Source organism: Arvicanthis niloticus, chromosome 9 (genome assembly GCF_011762505.2).
Source record: "Arvicanthis niloticus isolate mArvNil1 chromosome 9, mArvNil1.pat.X, whole genome shotgun sequence".
In the NCBI taxonomy this organism is placed as follows: Eukaryota; Metazoa; Chordata; class Mammalia; order Rodentia; family Muridae; genus Arvicanthis; species Arvicanthis niloticus.
Window position 1 is genome coordinate 78,358,017 of NC_047666.1, and position 21,064 is coordinate 78,379,080.

The 21,064-nt window shown below is 37.1% G+C and overlaps 1 protein-coding gene across 7 annotated transcripts in view; it reads left to right on the plus strand.

Moving 5' to 3' along the window:
* LOC117715436 (solute carrier organic anion transporter family member 1B2-like) overlaps positions 1-10,886 on the plus strand; it is a 44,923-nt gene extending 34,037 nt beyond the window's left edge. For 4 of the 7 annotated variants that reach the window (XM_076940751.1, XM_076940750.1, XM_034512245.2 and 1 more), the window contains 3 exons: positions 3,963-4,027; positions 7,081-7,198; positions 9,273-10,447. In XM_076940751.1, the coding sequence (XP_076796866.1) occupies positions 3,963-4,027; positions 7,081-7,198; positions 9,273-9,489 (400 nt within the window). In that variant the 3' untranslated portion in view covers positions 9,490-10,447. Of the gene's footprint in view, positions 1-3,962; positions 4,028-7,080; positions 7,199-9,272; positions 10,449-10,554 lie in introns of those variants that run through there. The other 3 variants (XR_013112716.1, XM_076940753.1, XM_076940755.1) reach the window with 3 other exon arrangements.
* Positions 10,887-21,064: the final 10,178 nt, after the last annotated feature.

Below are 21,064 nucleotides of genomic sequence, written 5' to 3' on the forward strand. Positions count from 1 at the left end.
AACTTCAATCAATAGTAATATTTCTAGGATAGAGAAATGGCTTATCAATGAACAGTGCCTACTGTACTTCCAGAGAGCCTGAGTTCAGTTCTCAGGACCCACCTCAAGTGTCTTACAATCACATATCACTCCAACTCCAAGGGGTCTGACACCATCTTAGTTCTGAGGGCATATACTCATACCTGGAATACACACTCACAGACATAAATTAACAACAATTAAACCATATTAAAATTTTAAAATAGCAATAATATTTCAAAAGTTTATATTTACCCACAGAGTAAGTTTTGATCCAATCTTTTGCAATAGACTGTAGGCTTAAGAAATTAAAATATGAAAAGAGTGGAGCTCTTCAGATTTTAGACAAATATTTATATGAGATTTTATGCTTGAAGAATTTTCCAAGGTAAGTTAATGTATACATAGACAAAGACAGCCCCATTCATAGGCATGGACACGAGTCACACCCTTGTACTCTAGCTGCTTGCTCACTCACCAGTGTGCTTAAATGTGTGTGCATTGGTGACTGCATTATAGCATAGTGCACTTATCAGTAAGTATAATTGTGGGCATACATCCCAGAGTACAACAGCAAAGACCATTATGAATCATGTTATCATTAAAATGAGCACATAATAATTCTAAAATGATCCTAACATAATAAGGAAACTGTTGCTATGAAGATGATTAAAAGGAAACTAGTTTAAGGCAGGATAGAATCTATGATTTTTCTCAAAGGCATACTTCAAAAAAACAAGTTGTTCAATCCCATGATCTAAAAAAGTGTCTAGATGAGGATTTTAGGTGAGATTTGGATTCATGCTTTAAATCCTAAAACCGGAAAGAGCTAAAGTGTTTTGAAAGGAGACATAGTTGATTGGCTGGGAGTGCTGTGAAGATGGTGGGACAAGTGCAATGGGTGGCCAGGGAAGCAAGTAGGTCCTAGCAGCTCCATTTCACTAATTCACCCACAGTCACATTTAAAAATAGAAATGTGTAACTTTTGAATGTTGATTTTCAAAAATGTATTTCTATAAGTATGATAACCTGGGCTAATATGTCTTTATACATTTGACTCCATGTTGATTAAAATTCCCTAAAGGCCAAGAGAAAAAAAAAAGGTTTTAATTGTCATTTAAATGAAGATAGACATTTAATTAGCATCTTTACTTGTTTAAATTTGATTCTGACCAAATATTACATTAACATGTTTCCCATGATCAGGTAGTCCATTAAATATAAAATGTTGCCTATTTATAAGGAGAGTATTTCTCATTTATGAAAGATTCACTAAGATGAACAAAATCTCCTCAGAATTCATAGACTTATGACAAATGAAAATATTATTGTCAAATGCCCATGAAAGTTTCAGAACTTTTAAAACTTCAATTTCAGTGATGTGGATCAGCCACGAAATAAAGAGAGCTTTGTCTTTCACAGATAGTAAGCCTAGCATCACATGCCTGAGCAACCTCTCTGATTGGGGTTCTCAGGTGTGACTTAAAAATCATCCCTTGAAACAATGTAGGACCCATTTTCATGAAAGAGTATAATGGAGGATTAGTTTAGATTTAATTTATTAAATCAAGCAGATATTGCTAGGAAATTAAATAAGTTAGAAAACTCATCTAGCTCCTTGGGTTGTTTTCTAATTATTATTATTATTATTATTATTATTATTATTATTATTATATTTTGTGGCATGCACACTATATTGAGGTATTCCACATGAGAGGTGAGTTAGGAAGTATACTTACTGAGAAGTGCACTATGATATAATGCATTCACCAATGCGCACACAAGTAAGCACACTGGTGAGTGAGCAAGCAGCTAGAGTAAAAGGGTATGGCTATGGGTGAGTGTCCATGCCTATGAATGGGGCTGTCTATGTCTACAAATGTGTGTGACTGTCTATGCACAGCATTCTGCCACAGCTTTCATTCCTAAAAGTTGTTGGAGGTGTCTAGCCCATTTTGAAGCAAACATGAGACCTGTCAACAAGTCCTCCGCATTCCCATGTAGGCTAAGCACTCTCCAGGGATGAAAATGCACATGGATAACAAAACTGAGTTACAAGTAGTGTTTCTAGAACATAACCTAAGTACACCCTATAAGCAACAGCATCACTTAGGTACTAGAACTCAAGCAGGGATAAACATACCATCTCTTTCTTCTCCAAAACACTCTTGATAATGTGAGGTTTGATAAAGATTTCAGTGACCAAGTCAAGTTCTACTTTCTGCTGACTTCCTTCATCTTACTTACAAAATAAACAAAACACAATGGAGAATAAAAAGGCCTGTCTCCTAGAATTATAAACATAGCTTTCTGCCCCCTGTTGAGCTAACACCATCCTTCACCAACTCTTCTGCATTTACTGTCTCCTAATATATAATCATGATGTTTTAAATTTTTATTATACATGGTTTAATGTATTCTCTGTTTAATTGTATAAGTTCCCTTGAAAACTTTATTCATTTACATATTCATTTATTTTTGAGAGAGGGTTTCACTATGTTGCCCAGGCTGGTCATACACTATACCACTTAAGTGATCTTCCTGTCTTAGTCCCCATAACCCAGAGGTTGAGTGGGAGCAATCAGCATTCTGGAACATGATTTAAAGTACCTAGTAAGAGGTATCTTTCCCGCAAGGATTATGGATCAGTCACATTTCAAGGAAACTGAAGTTCAAAGTGCTAATACATATGGATCCTCACAGAACAAGAGCTCTTGTCAGGAGAGTGGTTTCTTCCAATTGGCTGAATGACATATCTACTTAGCTCTTTGACCAAATAAGCATCAAGTAGTTTTAGGCAACATAAAATATATCATCAGTTTAGTATTTCAGCAAAAGTATTTAAGCACGAGTAACATCCCATGCACCCATTTATTCACATATTTTCATTCTCATCAATAGGGATGAGATTTTTATTAGAAGTAAGGGTGTTTCCAGCTCACCAAATGCAGAAAGATCAAAATAATTCCATAATAATTCCTTAAATATATTCCATAAATATGTTTTGTAATTCTTTTTAGATAGAAAAATGTGTTTCTTTTTATAAATGCCTTTTTGAAAGATTTAACTTATGGTTTGTTTCTGTATGTGTACGTTTGTATGAGTATGCCTGTGTGAGCCCAGGTACCTGAAGAGGCCAGAAAAGTGGGTTTCATCTCTTACAGCTAAAGTTACTAGAGGTTGTGTGCTGTCCAGTGTGGGTGCTGGGAACTGAAAGCTGGGTATTCACAGAAACAACAAGGACTCTTAGTGCCATGCCACTTCCCCAGCCCTGAATGTGTTACTAAACAAGGTGATAACAAGTTCTCTGCCTTTGAACATAACAGTTACATACATGGAAGTCCAGAATGCATAAATTTCTTGACTTTTCTGGTTACAGTTTAACTTTATCTACAGAGTTATTAGACTTCTCTGCTAACAACAGTCATAGCAGGAAGGAAAAAGGAAGTGTGCTGAGACCTATACCTAGATCTGGTCTTTTGTCAAGGCCCTGGCTGTATGGGACACATGAGACCAATGTCTTTGTAGACATCATAAAGCTGACTACAGATATTATTACAACATATTTACTGAATAAAACATAAAATGTAACCAGGCTTGGTAACTCACATTTGTAGGCTCAGCACTTAAGGAGGCTGAAGTAGGAGGGTTGCTGGGAGTCCAGGTCCAGCCTGGGCTAAAGAGTTTCAACTTTCTGGACTCCCTTGAAATCATAGCACGGTGAATCCTTATTACTCAGGGTCTTGTCTTTTCTCAAGCTGTGAATGATACCTTTATATCATGTGGGCAGCTGTTAATGATACCTTTGTAACACATGGGTCATTTCCATGATGGTTTTCTTCCAACCATAAAGAAAAATAACATCAGCAAACATTTTAAGTTTAATCTCAACTTACGATGTTGAACACATGTAAGTGTTATTTTTTGCTTTTTTCTTATTGCAGGTGTGTCCAACCTGAATTGAAATCACTTGCAGTGGGTTTCCAGTTACTGATTATACGAACACTAGGTATGGTAAACAAATCAAATTCAGGAAACAAATACTTATGCGAAGCTTAAAAGCAGAATGTCAATATATTTTGTTTCTAAGTAAAGTTTAAAGGTTTCAGAATCATTTCTATTGGTAGTAAATGAAAGCAGTAGGAGATATGAGAAACCAGAGTGACATCAAAGAGAATGTGATAGTTAACTGCAAAGTTGAGGCTAGACATAGGAATTGTCTTGTGTGTACAATAAGTTATGTCACAGAGATCGGCTGTTCGTTTTCATTGCTATGACAGGTGCTTCTTTCAGTCTGGCATAGCAAAGGTCCATCTCCATACATAGCATTTCTAGGTAATGCCTCTTGTGTGTTGAGAGTGTTGGGTATTTGGCCAGTTTGAGACTGCACAGAACAAAACCAGAGGCTGACAGGCCGGTTTCCCACTGTTTGGTGCTGGAGGCTCCAGAGCCTTTATCAGCAACTAAGCATGTGAAAGGGAAGGAGAACTCAGGACTAGAATCTATCACCTTGGATGAAGACATTTTAATTAAAAGGAAACTCAAGAAGTTGTGACTTTTATGTCAAGGTTAGGTTCCTAAGTCTCAGATTTCTAAATATTCCGAGGACATAACTGATAGAGATTAAGGGAAGCCTCTCCCTCCCTTGTAACCACTTACTCCTAAGTGTCTGTTGCTACTTTCACAACTGCTCACATAACATTTATAGGATTTATATACATTAAATGCTTCTATGTAAAGAAATAGAAAAAAGTAAACTTACTTACTTAGGGCAGAGAGCTAATCAGAGGCAAACACTGATGAAAAGATTTTAAAGATCAGCAAAGGAGTTGGAGGTCTATCCTAGGGATCTTTGCAAGCTAAGAAACAGAGCCATCATGGACAACACTGGGGAAGAAATTGTTCATGATGTGTACAGAAGACAGATCCTTGGATACTCAAAGGGAAAAAGAAAAATTATAAGAATGAGAGAAGAGGTGAGGAAGATGAAGAGAAGAAGATGAGGGGGAGAAGGAAGACCTTTCCAGAGTTCACTGTTTATCTCCAGGCTGAAAAGTTCTGTACATAGCAGAAGTCCCTAACTCCAAAACCCAAATGAAACTCCACATACCTTCCTGCCTCCAAAACCGATGTGCTGTATACCTAGTAAGCTTCCTGATAGATGAAGTAGAAACTCAAGGAATAAAGAAACTCCTCTAGCATCATAAAATAATAAAGAAAAGGAATTTGCCATCACAGTTAAGATCAAACCTAAATGTTTCTATAGGGAAAACATATACTCGGCACCAAACTTCTAATTCAAAGCAAATGTTTTCCACAAGATATGACTGAACACTCTGACACATCAGTACATTGAACTGAGTAAGTCACTTGGAAAACAAGTTACTGAAACAGTAAATCCTAGTAATCACCAAGGCTGAGTTTCTTGCCTAAAACATTGAATTTGTTTTGTCACACCAGTAACATCACACAGAAAATGTATATTGTACACACAGAAAATGTATATTGTTGATGTATAGTTTTCATTTCTTAAGGGATGGCCCCAAATTTTTGAAAGGTGAACATTCTAACTCATTTCCTCAGACCAGTACTTTATGGATACATTGGCCTCCACTATCAGTCTATTGTCAACTACTTGCTCTCAGACAACCAGGATTAGGAGCCTGGAGTGGTAGCTCAGTGGCTGACAGCAAGTTCTGCTTTTATAGAGTTCAAGGTTTGGTTCTTATCATCATCTCAAGTGGCTTGCAACTGCCTGTACTTGAATTCCAGTGGATTCATACCTTCCTCACTCACAACAAGGGACAAATACACACATAAAAATTAGTTAAAACAAATCTGTAGAAAAGAAAACACTAATTTTTAAAAAATAAAATCAGTAAAATTGTAAATCTGAGATTTGTTCATCAAAATACAGAAGAATTCAAACCAAATTGCTCCTGAATGAGACCTCCACTAACACACTCCTCCAATCTTTGGTCAGTTTAAGAATCAAGTCAATCTCAGAATTGACTGAAACAGAAGCAAGAAACAGTTCTCTACACTATGCGTGAACTCTGAAGTCCTGCATTTTACTTTTGCATATTATACAAAAGACCCACAACTGAAGGTTAGGCCCGTAACTAAGACCATGCAATCAGAGCAATATATATATATTTACAAGGCCCTAAATCTGAACTGCTTAGAACACTCCAAAAGATATTTAAACAAGTACAAAAATCAGTGGAAAGTGAGTCCTGGATTCAGATGACAACAAAAGGAGGAGCTATTCTGAACCTAGAAGCCCCCTTTCCATGGTGAAGGTGTGACTAGACCACAGTTTGTCTGGGGAGAGAGTCCTGGTGTAGGAGTTCCATTTTTAGAATTCCTTTTTTCTACCTTGTAACATTGTAACTGTATTTATTTTTGATAGTAACTTTTATTTATATGTAAGTGTGCATGCATGATTTTCTGTATATATACCACCTGGCTGCAGTGCCTCCGAGAAGAGAGAATCAGAGTCCCCAGAACTGAAATTATAGGCAGTGAACTTCCTGATATAGATTCTGGGACCCACACTCTGGTGCTTCCAAAGCAGCAAGCACTCTAAACCATTGACTCACCTCTCCAGCCCTCATTGTTAGTTTTGCTTCAAATACTTGAACAAGCTTCTGCCTTTATTGGGGTTGAGATAAGTCTTTTTATTCACTTGTCACAAAGCTACAAGTCTACTCCAATTATTCCAAAACATTCTGGTGAATTAAAAAAAAAAAACTGGCATATAGACATGTCACTAAATAGGCTTTAACTAGTTTGTCTTATAAGAACATAGCTTACAGGCATGTAGAATTCCTTGTTCATTATGTGTGTTTGGGATAAAGATAGACAAAAGATGTGTATGACATTACACATACAAAAATGATATAACCTCTGGAAAAAAATCTATTGATATAATTTCTTGCATGTATTCAAACAGAAACAAAGACATTATCCTAGAAAGTTTTCAGATTTTCATTCTTCACTGTGTATCGATAAGATATAACACCTAGGTTTATTTCAAATGCTTTACTTCTCATGTTGTAGGAGGAATTCTGGCTCCAATCTATTATGGGGCATTGATTGACAGAACATGTATTAAGTGGTCTGTTACCAGGTGTGGAGCACATGGGGCATGTAGGCTATATAACACCAGACTATTTGGGTGAGTTATTATAAATGAACTTCATTAATTAATTTTGTTTTTTTAATAATTTTTAAATGTATGTTAGTACATTTATCTAAATGTATGTGTGTGCCCCACATGTGTGTAGTTCCCATAGAGATCTCATTAAGTTGGATTCTCTAGAAATGGATTAACAGATCAGTATGAGTCACTATGTGAGTGCTGAGGTCAGAACCCAGGTTCTCTACAGGAGTAGTAAGGGTTCTTGGTCTCTTAGCAATCTCTTTGGCCCCATACATACTATTTTCAATAAAATAATAACTTGATGATTAATGTTGCTTTAGTGATTCCTTATTTTATATTAAAAATTGTATCAGGCAATCTCATTTTAACAGTAGTAGAAACAATAGTAACTTTGTGTGTATATTTTTACATTGAATACAAAAGCATGAAGACTCACAGATAATAACGTGTCCAGAGTCATACAACGAAGAGTAAAAGAGATGGAATTTTTGCTCAATTATAGTTTTTTTCTATGAAAACTCTACCAAGACTAAAATATTACTGTCCCTGGTTTCTGAAGCTTGAGTTCGACAGCCAACTGAGTGTCTGGTTAGAAGTAGGAAAAGGAGGCAAGTTCGTGTTCTGTTCATGAGGAAAGAAGACAAATTAATGGCAATTTGAAATAACACATTGAAGTGATATTATTTAGAAAATAGTTAATTGTAAATTTAAATATTGATTAATTATAAAATATATTTCATAATAGATTATCTTTTGGTGGTTTTTGAGACAAGCTTTCTCTGTGTAGACTTGGCTGTCCTGGGGCTATCTCTGTAGACCAGGATGACCTTGACCTCACAGAAATCCACCTGCATCTACCTCTCAAGTGCTGTGATCAAAGGCATGGACCACCATGGCCTGGCTTCAAAGTAAATTAAAAAAATACTATTTGGGAAGTGCAAATATATTTGGATCATGACCCAAACTCTTAAAACTGTAACAGAAAATATTAGAGTACTTTTAAATCTCTCTATAACAAAAATCATTCTAAGCAACTCTCAAAGGGAAAATACAAAGTGTCAGAAGAAACTGAAGCTAATGATGCAGTCACAAGAAAGTTCTCTAGATCTATCTAGGTCCCCAAAAGAGGAAAATTCAAGTGAACACTAAAAGGAGGGAGAACCACAGAGGCTTCCATTGCAGATGTGTGATGGGAAATGGTACAGGTGTTAGGACAATCTACCTGTTCTTATTCTAGGTTGTAAGTTACAGTTAGCTGTCTTCCCAACCATTTTCACCCCAACCACAAATGAGAGTGTTGTTGCAAATCATTACCACTGGTGTTGGTGTCATGCTGGTATTGTTGTCTTGGTTGTGGTGTAACAGTGTTGTTGGTGTCATGGTCCTGTGGTTGCCTGGTGTTGGTGATGGTGGTGGTGGTAATGGTGATGGTGGTGGCAGTGGGGATGGTGATGGTGGCAGTGGTGGTATTGTCTTTGGGGAATTAGTATCATGATGGACAGTAGGGTGTTTGTTAGTATCGTGTCCAGATCCTGATAATCTTAGTACCCTGATATATACATGACTGGGTTTGAAGACTGCTCATTGTCTTTAAACCATGATTTTTGTTTTCATTTCCTTTTAGTGTGACTTCTGCTTTTTTTTTTTTTCCTGAAAGGTAGATGTAAATATTATGACAGAGGAACTACTACAACTAATCACCTTGTTATAAGGCACAGGGGGAGGATGGCTTTCTATAGTAATATGCTTGAGTCTCAGTATTAATGGGCCTAGGTACATGGACTGTGAACTCCTGATGTATTTCTTTGTGATTTCTCTTTTTATCGCATGTTATTGGTGGCTTGAGGGAAAAGATCAAAATATTCCTTTCTTCCATTAGAAAGCTAGAGAGTCAGCCAGTGTTTAATCACTGTGTCTTGTCAGTTCTTTAGAAATAATCTCAGTTTATGGTCTAATGAATAATGTTTGATGTTTTAAATATAAGTTCACTTTTTTTTTTTTTTTTAACTTTTAGGTTTGTATACCAGAGATATGTGCTTAAAGCTGTACTACAAAATACAAAATAATATTTGTCCCTCCTTTTTTCTAGAATTATCTACTTGGGCTTAACCACATCTTTAACAACTCCAGTACTTTTTTTATATGTTGTATTAATTTATGTAATGAAGAAAAAAATTAAAAGAAATTATAAGAAGACATTGGAAAATGGAAGAAAATTCACAGATGAAAACACCCCAGAATCTGTAAATAAACATGGATACTATTGTGTACCTCCTGATGAACAAAACAGTGAAACAGCTATTTAAGGAAAGAGAAAGACACATCTGTTGCTGTGTTCTCAAACACTCCTCTTTTCTTTCACTGAAGATTTTCACACTTTACATATAATGAAGAATCAATAATCCTATGCATTTACAACGAATCAAGCCAAAAATCAAACGAAGCAAGAGCATCCTTTTTAAGGTATAGCAGTGTATTTGAATCTAGGACATGAATATATATGATTGGTAAAAAAAATACTAAATGAAAGTTGGTTACTTTACAATAGAACAACTAGTATTCAATTAAGAATTTATTACTCAATAGAATAAGTAAAAAGACTAGGATGGACAAAATAAGAAACGAGATGTGAAAAATTGGTGTCTTTAAATTAAATTAGTGTCTTCAAAAATCAAAATTTGCATGATGCTATTCATCTCTGAAATCTCCACAATGAAGGGCTTTATGATGTGTCATCTTCTGGTATCCATTTTATGTCATATATTTTGCATAATTATTAAGTTAAAATTGTACTTAATGACACATGCATCTTCTTTGCACATACTGTACAAAACATTGAGAATAAAATTGAGAAATTTAGAAAAATCACAAGCTATAATTATCAAAAAACATACCTTAGAGTGCATTTTAACACCTATGCAAATGAATTTGAAAACCCACATTGAATGAAGAAAGCTAAGACCACTGAATAAATAAGCCTTCACTATACCTTTCAGTTCTCTGAGATAATTGTGTACTAGATAGTTGGTGTTAGAGGATATCAGCATTCACTATCACTACTGTTTTGTTTGTCTTTTGTTTTGGATGTGAGATACATAGATTTTATATATAGATAGGTAGATAGATAGGTAGATATAGATACAGATATTAAATTAAGATAGAGTGAATGAGAATACATATCTTTGGATATTGTATTTTCTAGAGAATTCAGATTTAGTGTAGTGGATGGTAGAATTTGAACTTGCTTTATTGTCACATGTTAAAGTATTTTGTTTGCATTAAAATAGCTTATTGAAATACTTATCTGTTGTTATAACAAAATACCCTGACAGAAAAGTAACTCAGAACAAAGTTGTTTATTTTTCCTTCAGAACAAGGAAAAGCAAGGCCTGCCAAACAAGGAACAACCAGACATGTATCACTAGAAACAACTTGTCCAAGGCTGCCCACAGGAGATCTGCTGCACATGGAATATCCAGATAAGGCATGACTTCCTGATACCTGTTACAATAGGAGCATCCATGTACAACCAGATGGTTAAAGGACCATATAAGAACATAGACAACCAGAGCCAGGGAAAATGGCACATTCATAACAAAGCTATCTCACTACAGCAATCCTTAGATATTCTAACATGACTGAAGAACAAGAAAATAATGTTAAGTCCAACCTTACAAAAATAAAATAAGCCTTTAAAGAAGAATTGAATAAATCTCACACATAAGTAAAGGAAAATACAATTAAACAGGCGAAAGAAATGAATAAAACTGTTCAAAACTAGAGGATAAAAATAGAAACAGAAAACAAACAAACAAACCAACAAGAAACCAAACCAGAATCTGAGGGAATCTTGGAGATGGAAAATTTAGGGGAGAGAACAGGAACAGTAGATGCAAGTATCACAAACAAAATACAAGATAGTAAAGAAAGAATCTCAGGCACAGAAGTTATGATTGAGGAAATCGATACACTGTTCAAAAAAATATAAAATCAAAGAAATTCCTGACAGAAAATATCCAGAAAATTTGGGCTACTGTAGAAAGATCTAACTTAAGAAAAATAGGTGACTGAAGCCTGGGCCGGACCTCTGCCCGGCCAGCTTGTGAGTGCACCCCGGATACCCCCAGACACATTCTGGGGGATCCATAGAACCCATATCCAGCGCTAACACTCCCCTTCCGCCGCTTGCCCCTCTTCTGGTCTGAGGCCTGCTGGTGAGTGCACTCCGGTTACCACCGCCAGACACATTCTGGGGGCTCCACAGATCCCACAACCAGCTTTAGGTAGGAAAACCCACATACTACCCAGAGCTCATAGCTGGGTGCCCTGAGTGCTCAGAATTCACCAGATACCCACCCCCACCCCTGCCAGCTAGCATCCCCCTTCTGCCCATCTCCGGGGTCTGAGGCCTGGACCAGACCTCTGCCAGGTCTGCAGGTGTGTGGACCCCGGATTCCACCTGAGACATACCGGAAGGTCCACTCAACCCAGAGCCACAGAGGAACAACTGAACTCAGAGTGTCAGACAACATATCCTGAGATATCCAAGAGGAGACACTGCACCCAGAACAGCAGACAACTAGTTGGACTGCTACCTTGGAGGCACCATATCCTGAGGCATCCTAGAGATACCACCGTAATCAGTGCAGCTGGAAAAAATCACAGAGACATCTGGACCCCTAGAAGACCAAACACAAGCGAGACAACTGGAAAGGCAGGCTTCAATCAGTGACAGAAGTACAGGTAGCACTAGATTTAACCAGATGGCAAAAGGCAGGCGCAAGAACGTAAGCAACAGAAACCAAAGTTACATGGCATCATCAGAACCCAGTTCCCCCATCATAGCAAGACCTGAACACCCCATCACACCAGAAAAGCAGGATTCAGAATTAAAATCACTTCTCATGATGATGATAGAGGACTTTAAGAAAGACATAAATAACACTCTCAAAGAACAGATAGAAACCCTTAAAGAGGAAACACAAAAATCCCTTAAAGAATTGCAAGAAAATGCAACCAAACGGCAGAAGGAATTAAACAAAACCATGCAGGATCTAAAAATGGAAGTAGAAACAATAAAGAAATCACAAAGGAAGAATACCCTGGAGATAGAAAACTTAAAAAAAATGATTAGGAGTCATAGACACAAGTATTACCAACAGAATACAAGAGATGGAAGAGAGAATCTCATGTGCAGAAGATACCATGGAAAACATTGACACAAGTGTCAAAGAAAATGCAAAATACAAAAAGCTACTAACCCAAAATATACAAGAAATCCAAGACACAATGAGAAGGCCAAACCTAAGGATAATAGGAATAGATGAGGGGGAAGACTCCCAACTTAAAGGACCAGTAAATATCCTCAACAAAATTATAGAGGAAAACTTCCCTAACCTAAAGAAAGAGCTGTCCATAAATATACAAGAAGCCTACAGAACTCCAAATAGTTTAGACCAGAAAAGAAATACTTCCCGCCATATAATAGTCAAAACATCAAATGTACAAAACAAAGAAAAAATACTAAAAGCAGTAAGGGAAAAAGGCAAAGTAACATATAAAGGCAGACCTATAAGAATTACACCAGACTTCTCACCAGAGACCATAAAAGCCAGAAGATCATGGACAAATATCATACAGACCCTAAAAGAACATAAATGTCAGCCCAGACTACTATACCCAGCAAAACTGTCAATCATTATTGATGGAGAAACCAAAATATTCCATGACAAATCCAAATTTACACAGTATCTCAACACAAACCTAGCACTTCCAAGGATAATTGGTGGAAAACTCCATCACAAGGAGGGAAACTACAACCTAGAAAAAGCAGGAAAGTAATCTTCCAAAACCGTAAAAGAAGGTAGCTACACAAACATATCTCCACTGCCAATAACAAAAATAACAGGAAACAACACTCATTTTTCCTTACTATCTCTTAATATCAATGGACTCAATTCTCCAGTAAAAAGACATAGACTATCAGACTGGATATGTAAACAGGACCCAACATTTTGCTGCATTCAGGAAATGCAACTCTGTGGAAAGGACAGACACTACCTCAGAGTAAAAGGTTGGAAAATAATCTTCCAAGCAAATGGCTTCAAGAAACAAGCTGGAGTAGCGATTCTAATATCAAATAAAATCAGTTTTCAACCAGAAGTAATCAAAAAAGATAAAGAAGGACACTTCATATTTATCAAAGGAAAAATGTACCAAGAGGAACTCGCAATTCTCAACATCTATGCCCCAAATGTAAGGGCACCCACATACATAAAAGACACTTTACTAAAACTTAAAGCATACATTGCACCCTACACAATAATAGTGGGAGATTTCAACACCCCACTCTCAACTATGGACAGATTATGGAAACAGAAACTAAATCGAGACACAATGAAACTAACATAAGTTATGAACAAATTGAACTTAACTGACATCTATAAAACATTTCATCCTAAAAAAAAAAAAAAAAAAAAAGAATATACCTTCTTCTCAGCACCTCACGGTACCTTCTCCAAAATAGACCATATAATTGGTCACAAAACAGGCCTCAACAGAAACAAAAAGATTGAAATAATCCCTAGTACTTTATCAGACCACCATGGATTAAGACTTGTCTTTGACATGGACAAAAATAACAGAAAGCCCACATACACTTGGCAACTGAACAATGCTCTACTCAATGATGACTTGGTCAAGGAAGAAATTAAGAAAGAAATTAAAGACTTTTTAGATTTAAATGAAAATGAGGACACATCATATCAAAACATGTGGGACTCATTGAAAGCAGTACTAAGAGGAAAAATCATAGCTCTAAGTGTTCACAAAAAAAGAAAGTGGAAAGAGCATACATTAACAACTTGACAGCAAACCTGAAAGCATTAGAACAAAAAGAAGCTAGTATACCCAAGAGGAGTAGACAGCAGGAAATAATCAAACTCAGGGCTGAAATCAACCAAGTCGAAACAAAAAGAACTATACAAAATATCAACAAAACCAGGAGCTGGTTCTTTGAGAAAATCAACAAGATAGACAAACCCTTAGCCAGACTAACCAAAGGGCGCAGAGACAGCATTCAAATTAATAAAATCAGAAATGAAAAGGGAGACATAACAACAGAAACAGAGGAAATTTAAAAAAATATCAGATCCTACTACAAAGGCCTATACTCAACAAAATTGGAAAATCTGGAGGAAATGGACAATTTTCTAGATAGATACCAGGTACCAAAGTTAAACGAGGAGCAGATAAACCACCTAAACAGTCCCATAACGCCTAAAGAAATAGACACAGTCATTAAAAATCTTCCCATCAAAAATTGTCCAGGGCCAGATGGTTTCAGTGCAGAATTCTTTCAGACCTTCAAGGAAGACATAATACCAATCCTCTTCAAGCTATTCCATCGAATAGAAACAGAAGGAACACTACCCAATTCATTCTATGAAGTTACCATTACACTTATACCTAAACCACAGAAAGACCCAACAAAGAAAGAGAACTACAGACCAATCTGTCTTATGAATATTGATTCAAAAATACTCAATAAAATTCTCGCAAACCGAATCCAACAACACATCAAAACAATTATCCATCAAGATCAAGTAGGCTTTATCCCAGGAATGCAGGGATGGTTCAATATTCAGAAATCCATCAATGTAAGCCACTACATAAATAAACTCAAAGAGAAAAACCACATGGTCATCTCACTAGACGCTGAGAAAGCATTTGACAAAATTCAACATCCCTTCATGTTAAAAGTCTTGGAAAGATCAGGAATTCAAGGCCCATATCTAAACATAGTAAAAGCAATATACAGCAAGCCAGTAGCCAACATCAAACTAAATGGAGAGAAATTGAAGCAATCCCACTAAGATCAGGGACTAGGCAAGGCTGCCCACTCTCACCTTACCTATTCAATATAGTACTGAAAGTCTTAGCCAGAGCAATTAGACAACAAAAGGAAGTCAAAGGGATACAGATAGGAAAGGAAGAAGTCAAAATTTCACTATTTGCAGATGATATGATAGTATACTTAAGTGAACCTAAAACTTCCACCAGAGAACTCCTAAACCTGATAAACAACTTTAGCAATGTGGCTGGATATAAAATCAACTCAAACAAATCAGTAGCCTTCCTCTATTCAAAGGATAAACAGGCAGAGAAAGAAATTAGGGAAATGACACCCTTCACAATAGCCACAAATAAAATAAATTATCTTGGAGTGAATCTAACAAAGCAAGTGAAAGATCTGTATGACAAGAACTTCAAGTCTCTGAAGAAAGAAATTGAAGAAGATCTCAGAAGATGGAAAGATCTCCCATGCTCCTGGATTGGCAGGATTAATTTAGTAAAAATGGCTATCCTGCCAAAAGCAATCTACAAATTCAATGCAATACCCATCAAAGTTCCAAATCAATTCTTCATAGAGATAGAAAGAGCAATTTACAAATTCATTTGGAATAACAAAAAACCTAGGATAGCGAGAACTATTCTCAACAATGAAAGAACCTCTGGGGGAATCACCATTCCGGACCTCAAACTGTACTACAGAGCAGTAGTGATAAAAACTGCATGGTATTGGTACAGAGACAGACAGGATGATCAATGGAATAGAATTGAATACCCAGAAATGAACCTGCACACCTATGGTCACTTGATCTTTGACAAGGGAGCTAAATCCATCCAGTGGAAAAAGGACAGCATTTTCAACAAGTGGTGCTGGTTCAACTGGGGGTCAACATGTAGAAGAATGCAAATTAATCCATTCTTATCCCCTTGCACAAAGCTCAACTCCAAGTGGATAAAGGACCTTCACATAAAGCCAGATACACTGAAACTATTAGAAGAGAAGTTGGGGAAGACCCTAGAATACCTAGGCACAGGGGAAAAGTTCCTGAACAGAACACCAATGGCTTATGCTCTAAGATCAAGAATCGACAAATGGGACCTCATCAAATTGCAAAGCTTCTGTAAGGCAAAGGACACTGTCAACATGAGAAAACGGCAACCAACAGATTGGAAAAAGATCATTACCAATCCTACATCCGATAGGGGGCTAATATCGAATATTTACAGAGAACTCAAGAAATTAGACGCCAAACAACAAAATAACCCCATTAAAAAATGGGGTACAGAGCTAAACAAAGAATTCTCAACTGAGGAAACTCGAATGGCCGAGAAGCACCTTAAGAAATGCTCAACATCCTTAGTCATCAGGGAAATGAAAATCAAAACAACACTGAGATACCACCTGACACCAGTCAGAATGGCTAAGATCAAAAACTCAGGTGATAGTAGATGCTGGCGAGGATGTGAAGAAAGAGGAACACTCCTGGATTGTTGGTGGGGTTGCAAACTGGTACAACCACTCTGGAAGTCAGTCTGGCAATTGCTCAGAAAATTGGACATAGCACTACCTGAGGACCCAGCTATACCACTCCTGGGCATATACCCAGAAAATGCCCCAACATATAACAAAGACATATGCTTCACTATGTTCATAGCAGCCTTATTTATAATAGCCAGAAGCTGGAAAGAACCCAGATGCCCTTCAACAGAGGAATGGATACAAAAAATGTGGTACATTTACACAATGGAATATTACTCAGCTATTAAAAATAATGAATTCGAGAAATTCTTAGGTAAATGGATGGAACTAGAAAATATCATCCTGAGTGAGGTAACCCAATCACAAAAGAACACACATGGTATTTACTCACTGATAAGCGGAGATTAGCCCAAAAATCTGAAACAACAAAGATTCAACTACCAGACGACATGAAGCTCATGAAGAAGAAAGAACAAGTGAGGATGCTTAGGTCTTTCTTAGAAGGAGTAACTAAATACCCAAGGGAGCAAATATGGAGACAAAGTGTGGGACAGAATCTGAAGGGGGGTTGTAGGGAGACCATTCCATCTGGGTATTCATTCCATGGGCAGTCACCAAAAATAGACGCTGATAGGGATGTCAAGATGGGAAAGCTGACAGCAGCCTGATAAGGCTGTCTCCTTAGAGATCCCCCAGAGTCGGACATACCCAGAGACAGATACCCACAGCTATCCATTAATCTGATCAAAGGTTCCCAATGGAGAAGTTAGAGAGTAAATTGAAGGAACCTTAAGGGCTTGTGGCCCTGTGAGGAGAGCAACAATACCAACCAGCCAGAGCTCCCCATGGTCTAAACCACCAGCCTAGGAGCACATATGGAGAGACACATGACTCCAGCTGTATATGTAGGGGAGGATGGCCTTGTTGGGCATAAGTGAAAGACAAGGTCATTGGTACCCTGAAGGCTGAGCACTGGGGGGGGGGGAATCTGAGGATGAGGAGGGTGGCTGGGGGTAGGTGGGTAAACACCTTCATAGAAGCAGGAGGAGGGGGGATGGGATAAGGGGTTCCTGGGTGGTGGGGGAAATATGGTAAGGGGATAAAATTTGAAATGTAAATATTATATCCAATAAAAGAGGGGAAAAAATAGAAAAGCGGTTAGAACCAACATTCTTAATAAAATGTCAGCCCTCTTAAAAAAAAAAAAAACTATCTTGATACTAAAAGTTGTTTTGAGAATTGTATATTGCAGAATGATCAGCCTTGGTGTATTTACTCAACAAGCAAGCTGGGCAGACCTACTCAAACCTCTGAGGTCCGGGAATTCCATCTGGAGGCAGCGAAGACACAGCATCAGAGGATTGTCAACTTGCTCTCCCCCCACTCCTCTTCTAATATCTCAATGCCCATAATCAGCTTGAAGAAGCTAATGATGAGTCAGCGCCCCTATTCCCTGGGCTTGGGGACTAAGGTGGCAAATGTTGGGCTGTCTCTCTAGGGAAAAGTAGTGGTTTTGTCGGAATAGAGAGGATTAGCTAGGGTTTACTGCATAGCCATAACCTAATAGTAGAAATCTGTATAATTAATATCAAGATGAAGATATAAATTCTTAAATGGCACCAATTTACTTTGTTTACAAATTTTAAGGTTTTCATTGGCATGAGCTTCTTAGTGATATAAGAGTGAGATGAATATTGTTACTCTCATAGGCATTGTACCAGTATAACACATTTAGGAATACAAAGCTTAGACCCAGTCCTTCTTTAACTTTTTTAACTGATTTGAGATGGTCAGCCTGTGAGTTAAGGGACTATAGCAAATTCATGACTTGGAGTTTATTATAAGGGTGTTCTCTCTGTTTTATTTAGAAATAGCTGAGTGGAGTTAACAGGCAACAGTCCAGATTACCTGACATGGATAGCTGTTTTTCAAAACATCAGAAATCCTTAGAATTGACATGACAAACATTTCAGTATTAATGTTCATTTTCATTAGAGACCTGTCTGCTCCGGACAGCTTCCTATATTGAATTCTAAGAAGAAATTGAGCATCCTTGGAGTTACTCCAGTTGTGGTGAGACAGCCACTAGGCAAGAATTGCCACTTTCCTTCTACAGACAAATTACTGTCCAGAAAAGGACACACTTGCAGAATAGTCAACTGATTATATCTCCCTAGACAGAGTAATCAGCCCTTAATAATTCTGCAGCACTAAGGTCTGTCAGATGATCCCGGGCCAGAAGGCAGAAGAACAGATGCTCCAACGTTTTGAAGTAGAGCGAGTATCCAGGTGGTCAGAGGTCTCTATAAATTGGCTAAGTTTTAGAAACTATGATTTGTGCTTCCCACAATTATAGTTAACTCAATCATTCTGGATTTCTGATGGGGTTGAAAACATATAGCTATTGACCTTAAGAGAAAAGATTTGAGTGGATGGTCATCAGCTGACATTCATCCTAAAGCCAGGTTCAGAACTAAATGTTTTAGTTAGAATAGATGACAGAGGAGCTGGTTAGTCAACAAAAGGATGGACTGGGTATTAGGACTATCCTGTACCTCACTGGTACAAATTGGCATAATTATGCTCTAATTGTATTTTGAGAGAAAAGTTTCATTTTAACAGGAAGGGTGATGTGTAGGAGGAGCTAAGGCAGGAGGAGTACTGAGAGGAAGAAAAGGAGTAAGAAGAGGAGAAGAAGAAGGAGAGGGGAAGCTAGGTGATGAAAGAGAGAAAGAGGGGGGAGACAGGGAGGCAGATATTCATGTATCTCCACCAGTCAAAGATAGTCGTTATATCTAGGTTGGTCAGTGGGTTACACCTCTGATTGAACAATTCCAAACTTATAAAGCCTATGATTAACATTATTTAAAAAAATGTATAAATGCAAAAAGTAAAAGGGGGCATGGGATAGGGGTTTCCTAAGGGTGGTGGGGAGAATGGGGATAGGGGATGCCATCTGAAGTGTAAATAAAATATCTAATAAAAAAACATAAACTGTGTTCATTGATGGACACCAGGTTCAACATCAAGCCAATAATATCAAAAAAAAAAAAAAAAAAAAAGAAAAAGAAAGAAAGAAAGAAAAAAAGAAAAGAAAAGAAAATTAGGTGAATAGAGGAAGGTGAAGAATCCGAACTTCAAGGACCTCAACATATTTTCAACAAAATTACCCAGTCCATCTGCAACTAAGTATTCCATGGGTTGATATCCAACGGTGGCCTCTCCTCCTCTCAAGAGAAAAAGAGGGATGAATGGGGGAGGGAGGAATGAAAGAGGAACCACAAAGAGAGGACGTTGGATTGGAGTATAAAGTAAATTTAAAAATTAATTAATAAAAAAGTTACTTGGTTTTAGTTAATTGCTCTAGGATTAAACTATGTATAAAGGCTAAATAAAGCTTGTCTTTAATAATGAATTACTTATGTACTTAGAATGAGTGCAAGCATAGTTTTGAGCACACTGAAGAATTTGATCATGTATAAGGTGAGTGAGCATTAATTTTTATGTATAAATTATCCTCAATCATTTACAACATGCTAGTAATCTTTAAAGGATTAGAATTTATAGTTTTATATCTGTTAAGTTTTAGCCTTGGATGAAGATTTAATTGAAAATGCTCTAGCAGAAAAATAAAACTGTAAGTCATAAATACAGTTCAAGACTGAGTGGGAATTTTACAAAACAGCAAATATAACCCACAGAAAGACCGGGAACTTTATCTTCCCAATTTTTACATACTTACTTATTACAGAATATTACAGTTATTTTGTATGCTTCAGAATATCCAAATAAGCTACTATCTTTTGTAGGCTTATATTTTTAAAAACCTACTTTAGTGATGGTTCTTAAATGCTTTTACGACCCTTCTAGTACACCAAAGGTACTAGAAAGGAAACATTAATAAGGCAAAGAACAAAGGGAACCTGATTAGAAATAGTTCTTTGGGGCGATTCTAATCTTCTGTGACAGGATATCAGCAAATTTACTTCACAAAAATCAACAGCTGTAGCTAAATCCACTCACAAACACCACTAAGAAGTCAGCAATGGTAGTTTGATCAAAACAAACAAACAAATAGCTAGGCTCTGACTGCCTGAGTTCAAGAACCTGCCAGCATATCACAAGAAGTCCACTGGTGCATTTCTTTCTATGAAGTCACCAAAGAAGGCAAGGGGAACCAATGCCACAATGTTGTCAGTGAAGAGCAGCATCAGAAAAGTCCAAGGAAGACCAGCAAAGAGTGGCAAGGTGAACCAATGCCACATTCACTGTCTGTTTGGTATATTCACACCTTTTCCAAACATTATATGTCCTTTCAAGCATCTGCTCTAGCAAACCATCATGTGCCCCTTTCCAGGTAGCTTCTGGAAAAATATCATTTATCTGTTCTTGGGAAAACATCCTCCCATGTGTCTGCTTCAGCAAAATTTTCCTTTTATATGTCTGCTTCAGCTAAACATGCTCTCCTAAGACATTTTCTAGAAAAAATCACATATTTGATCTCCAAAAACCCAAAAATTTCCATTTTAATCATCTGTCAAATACTTCTG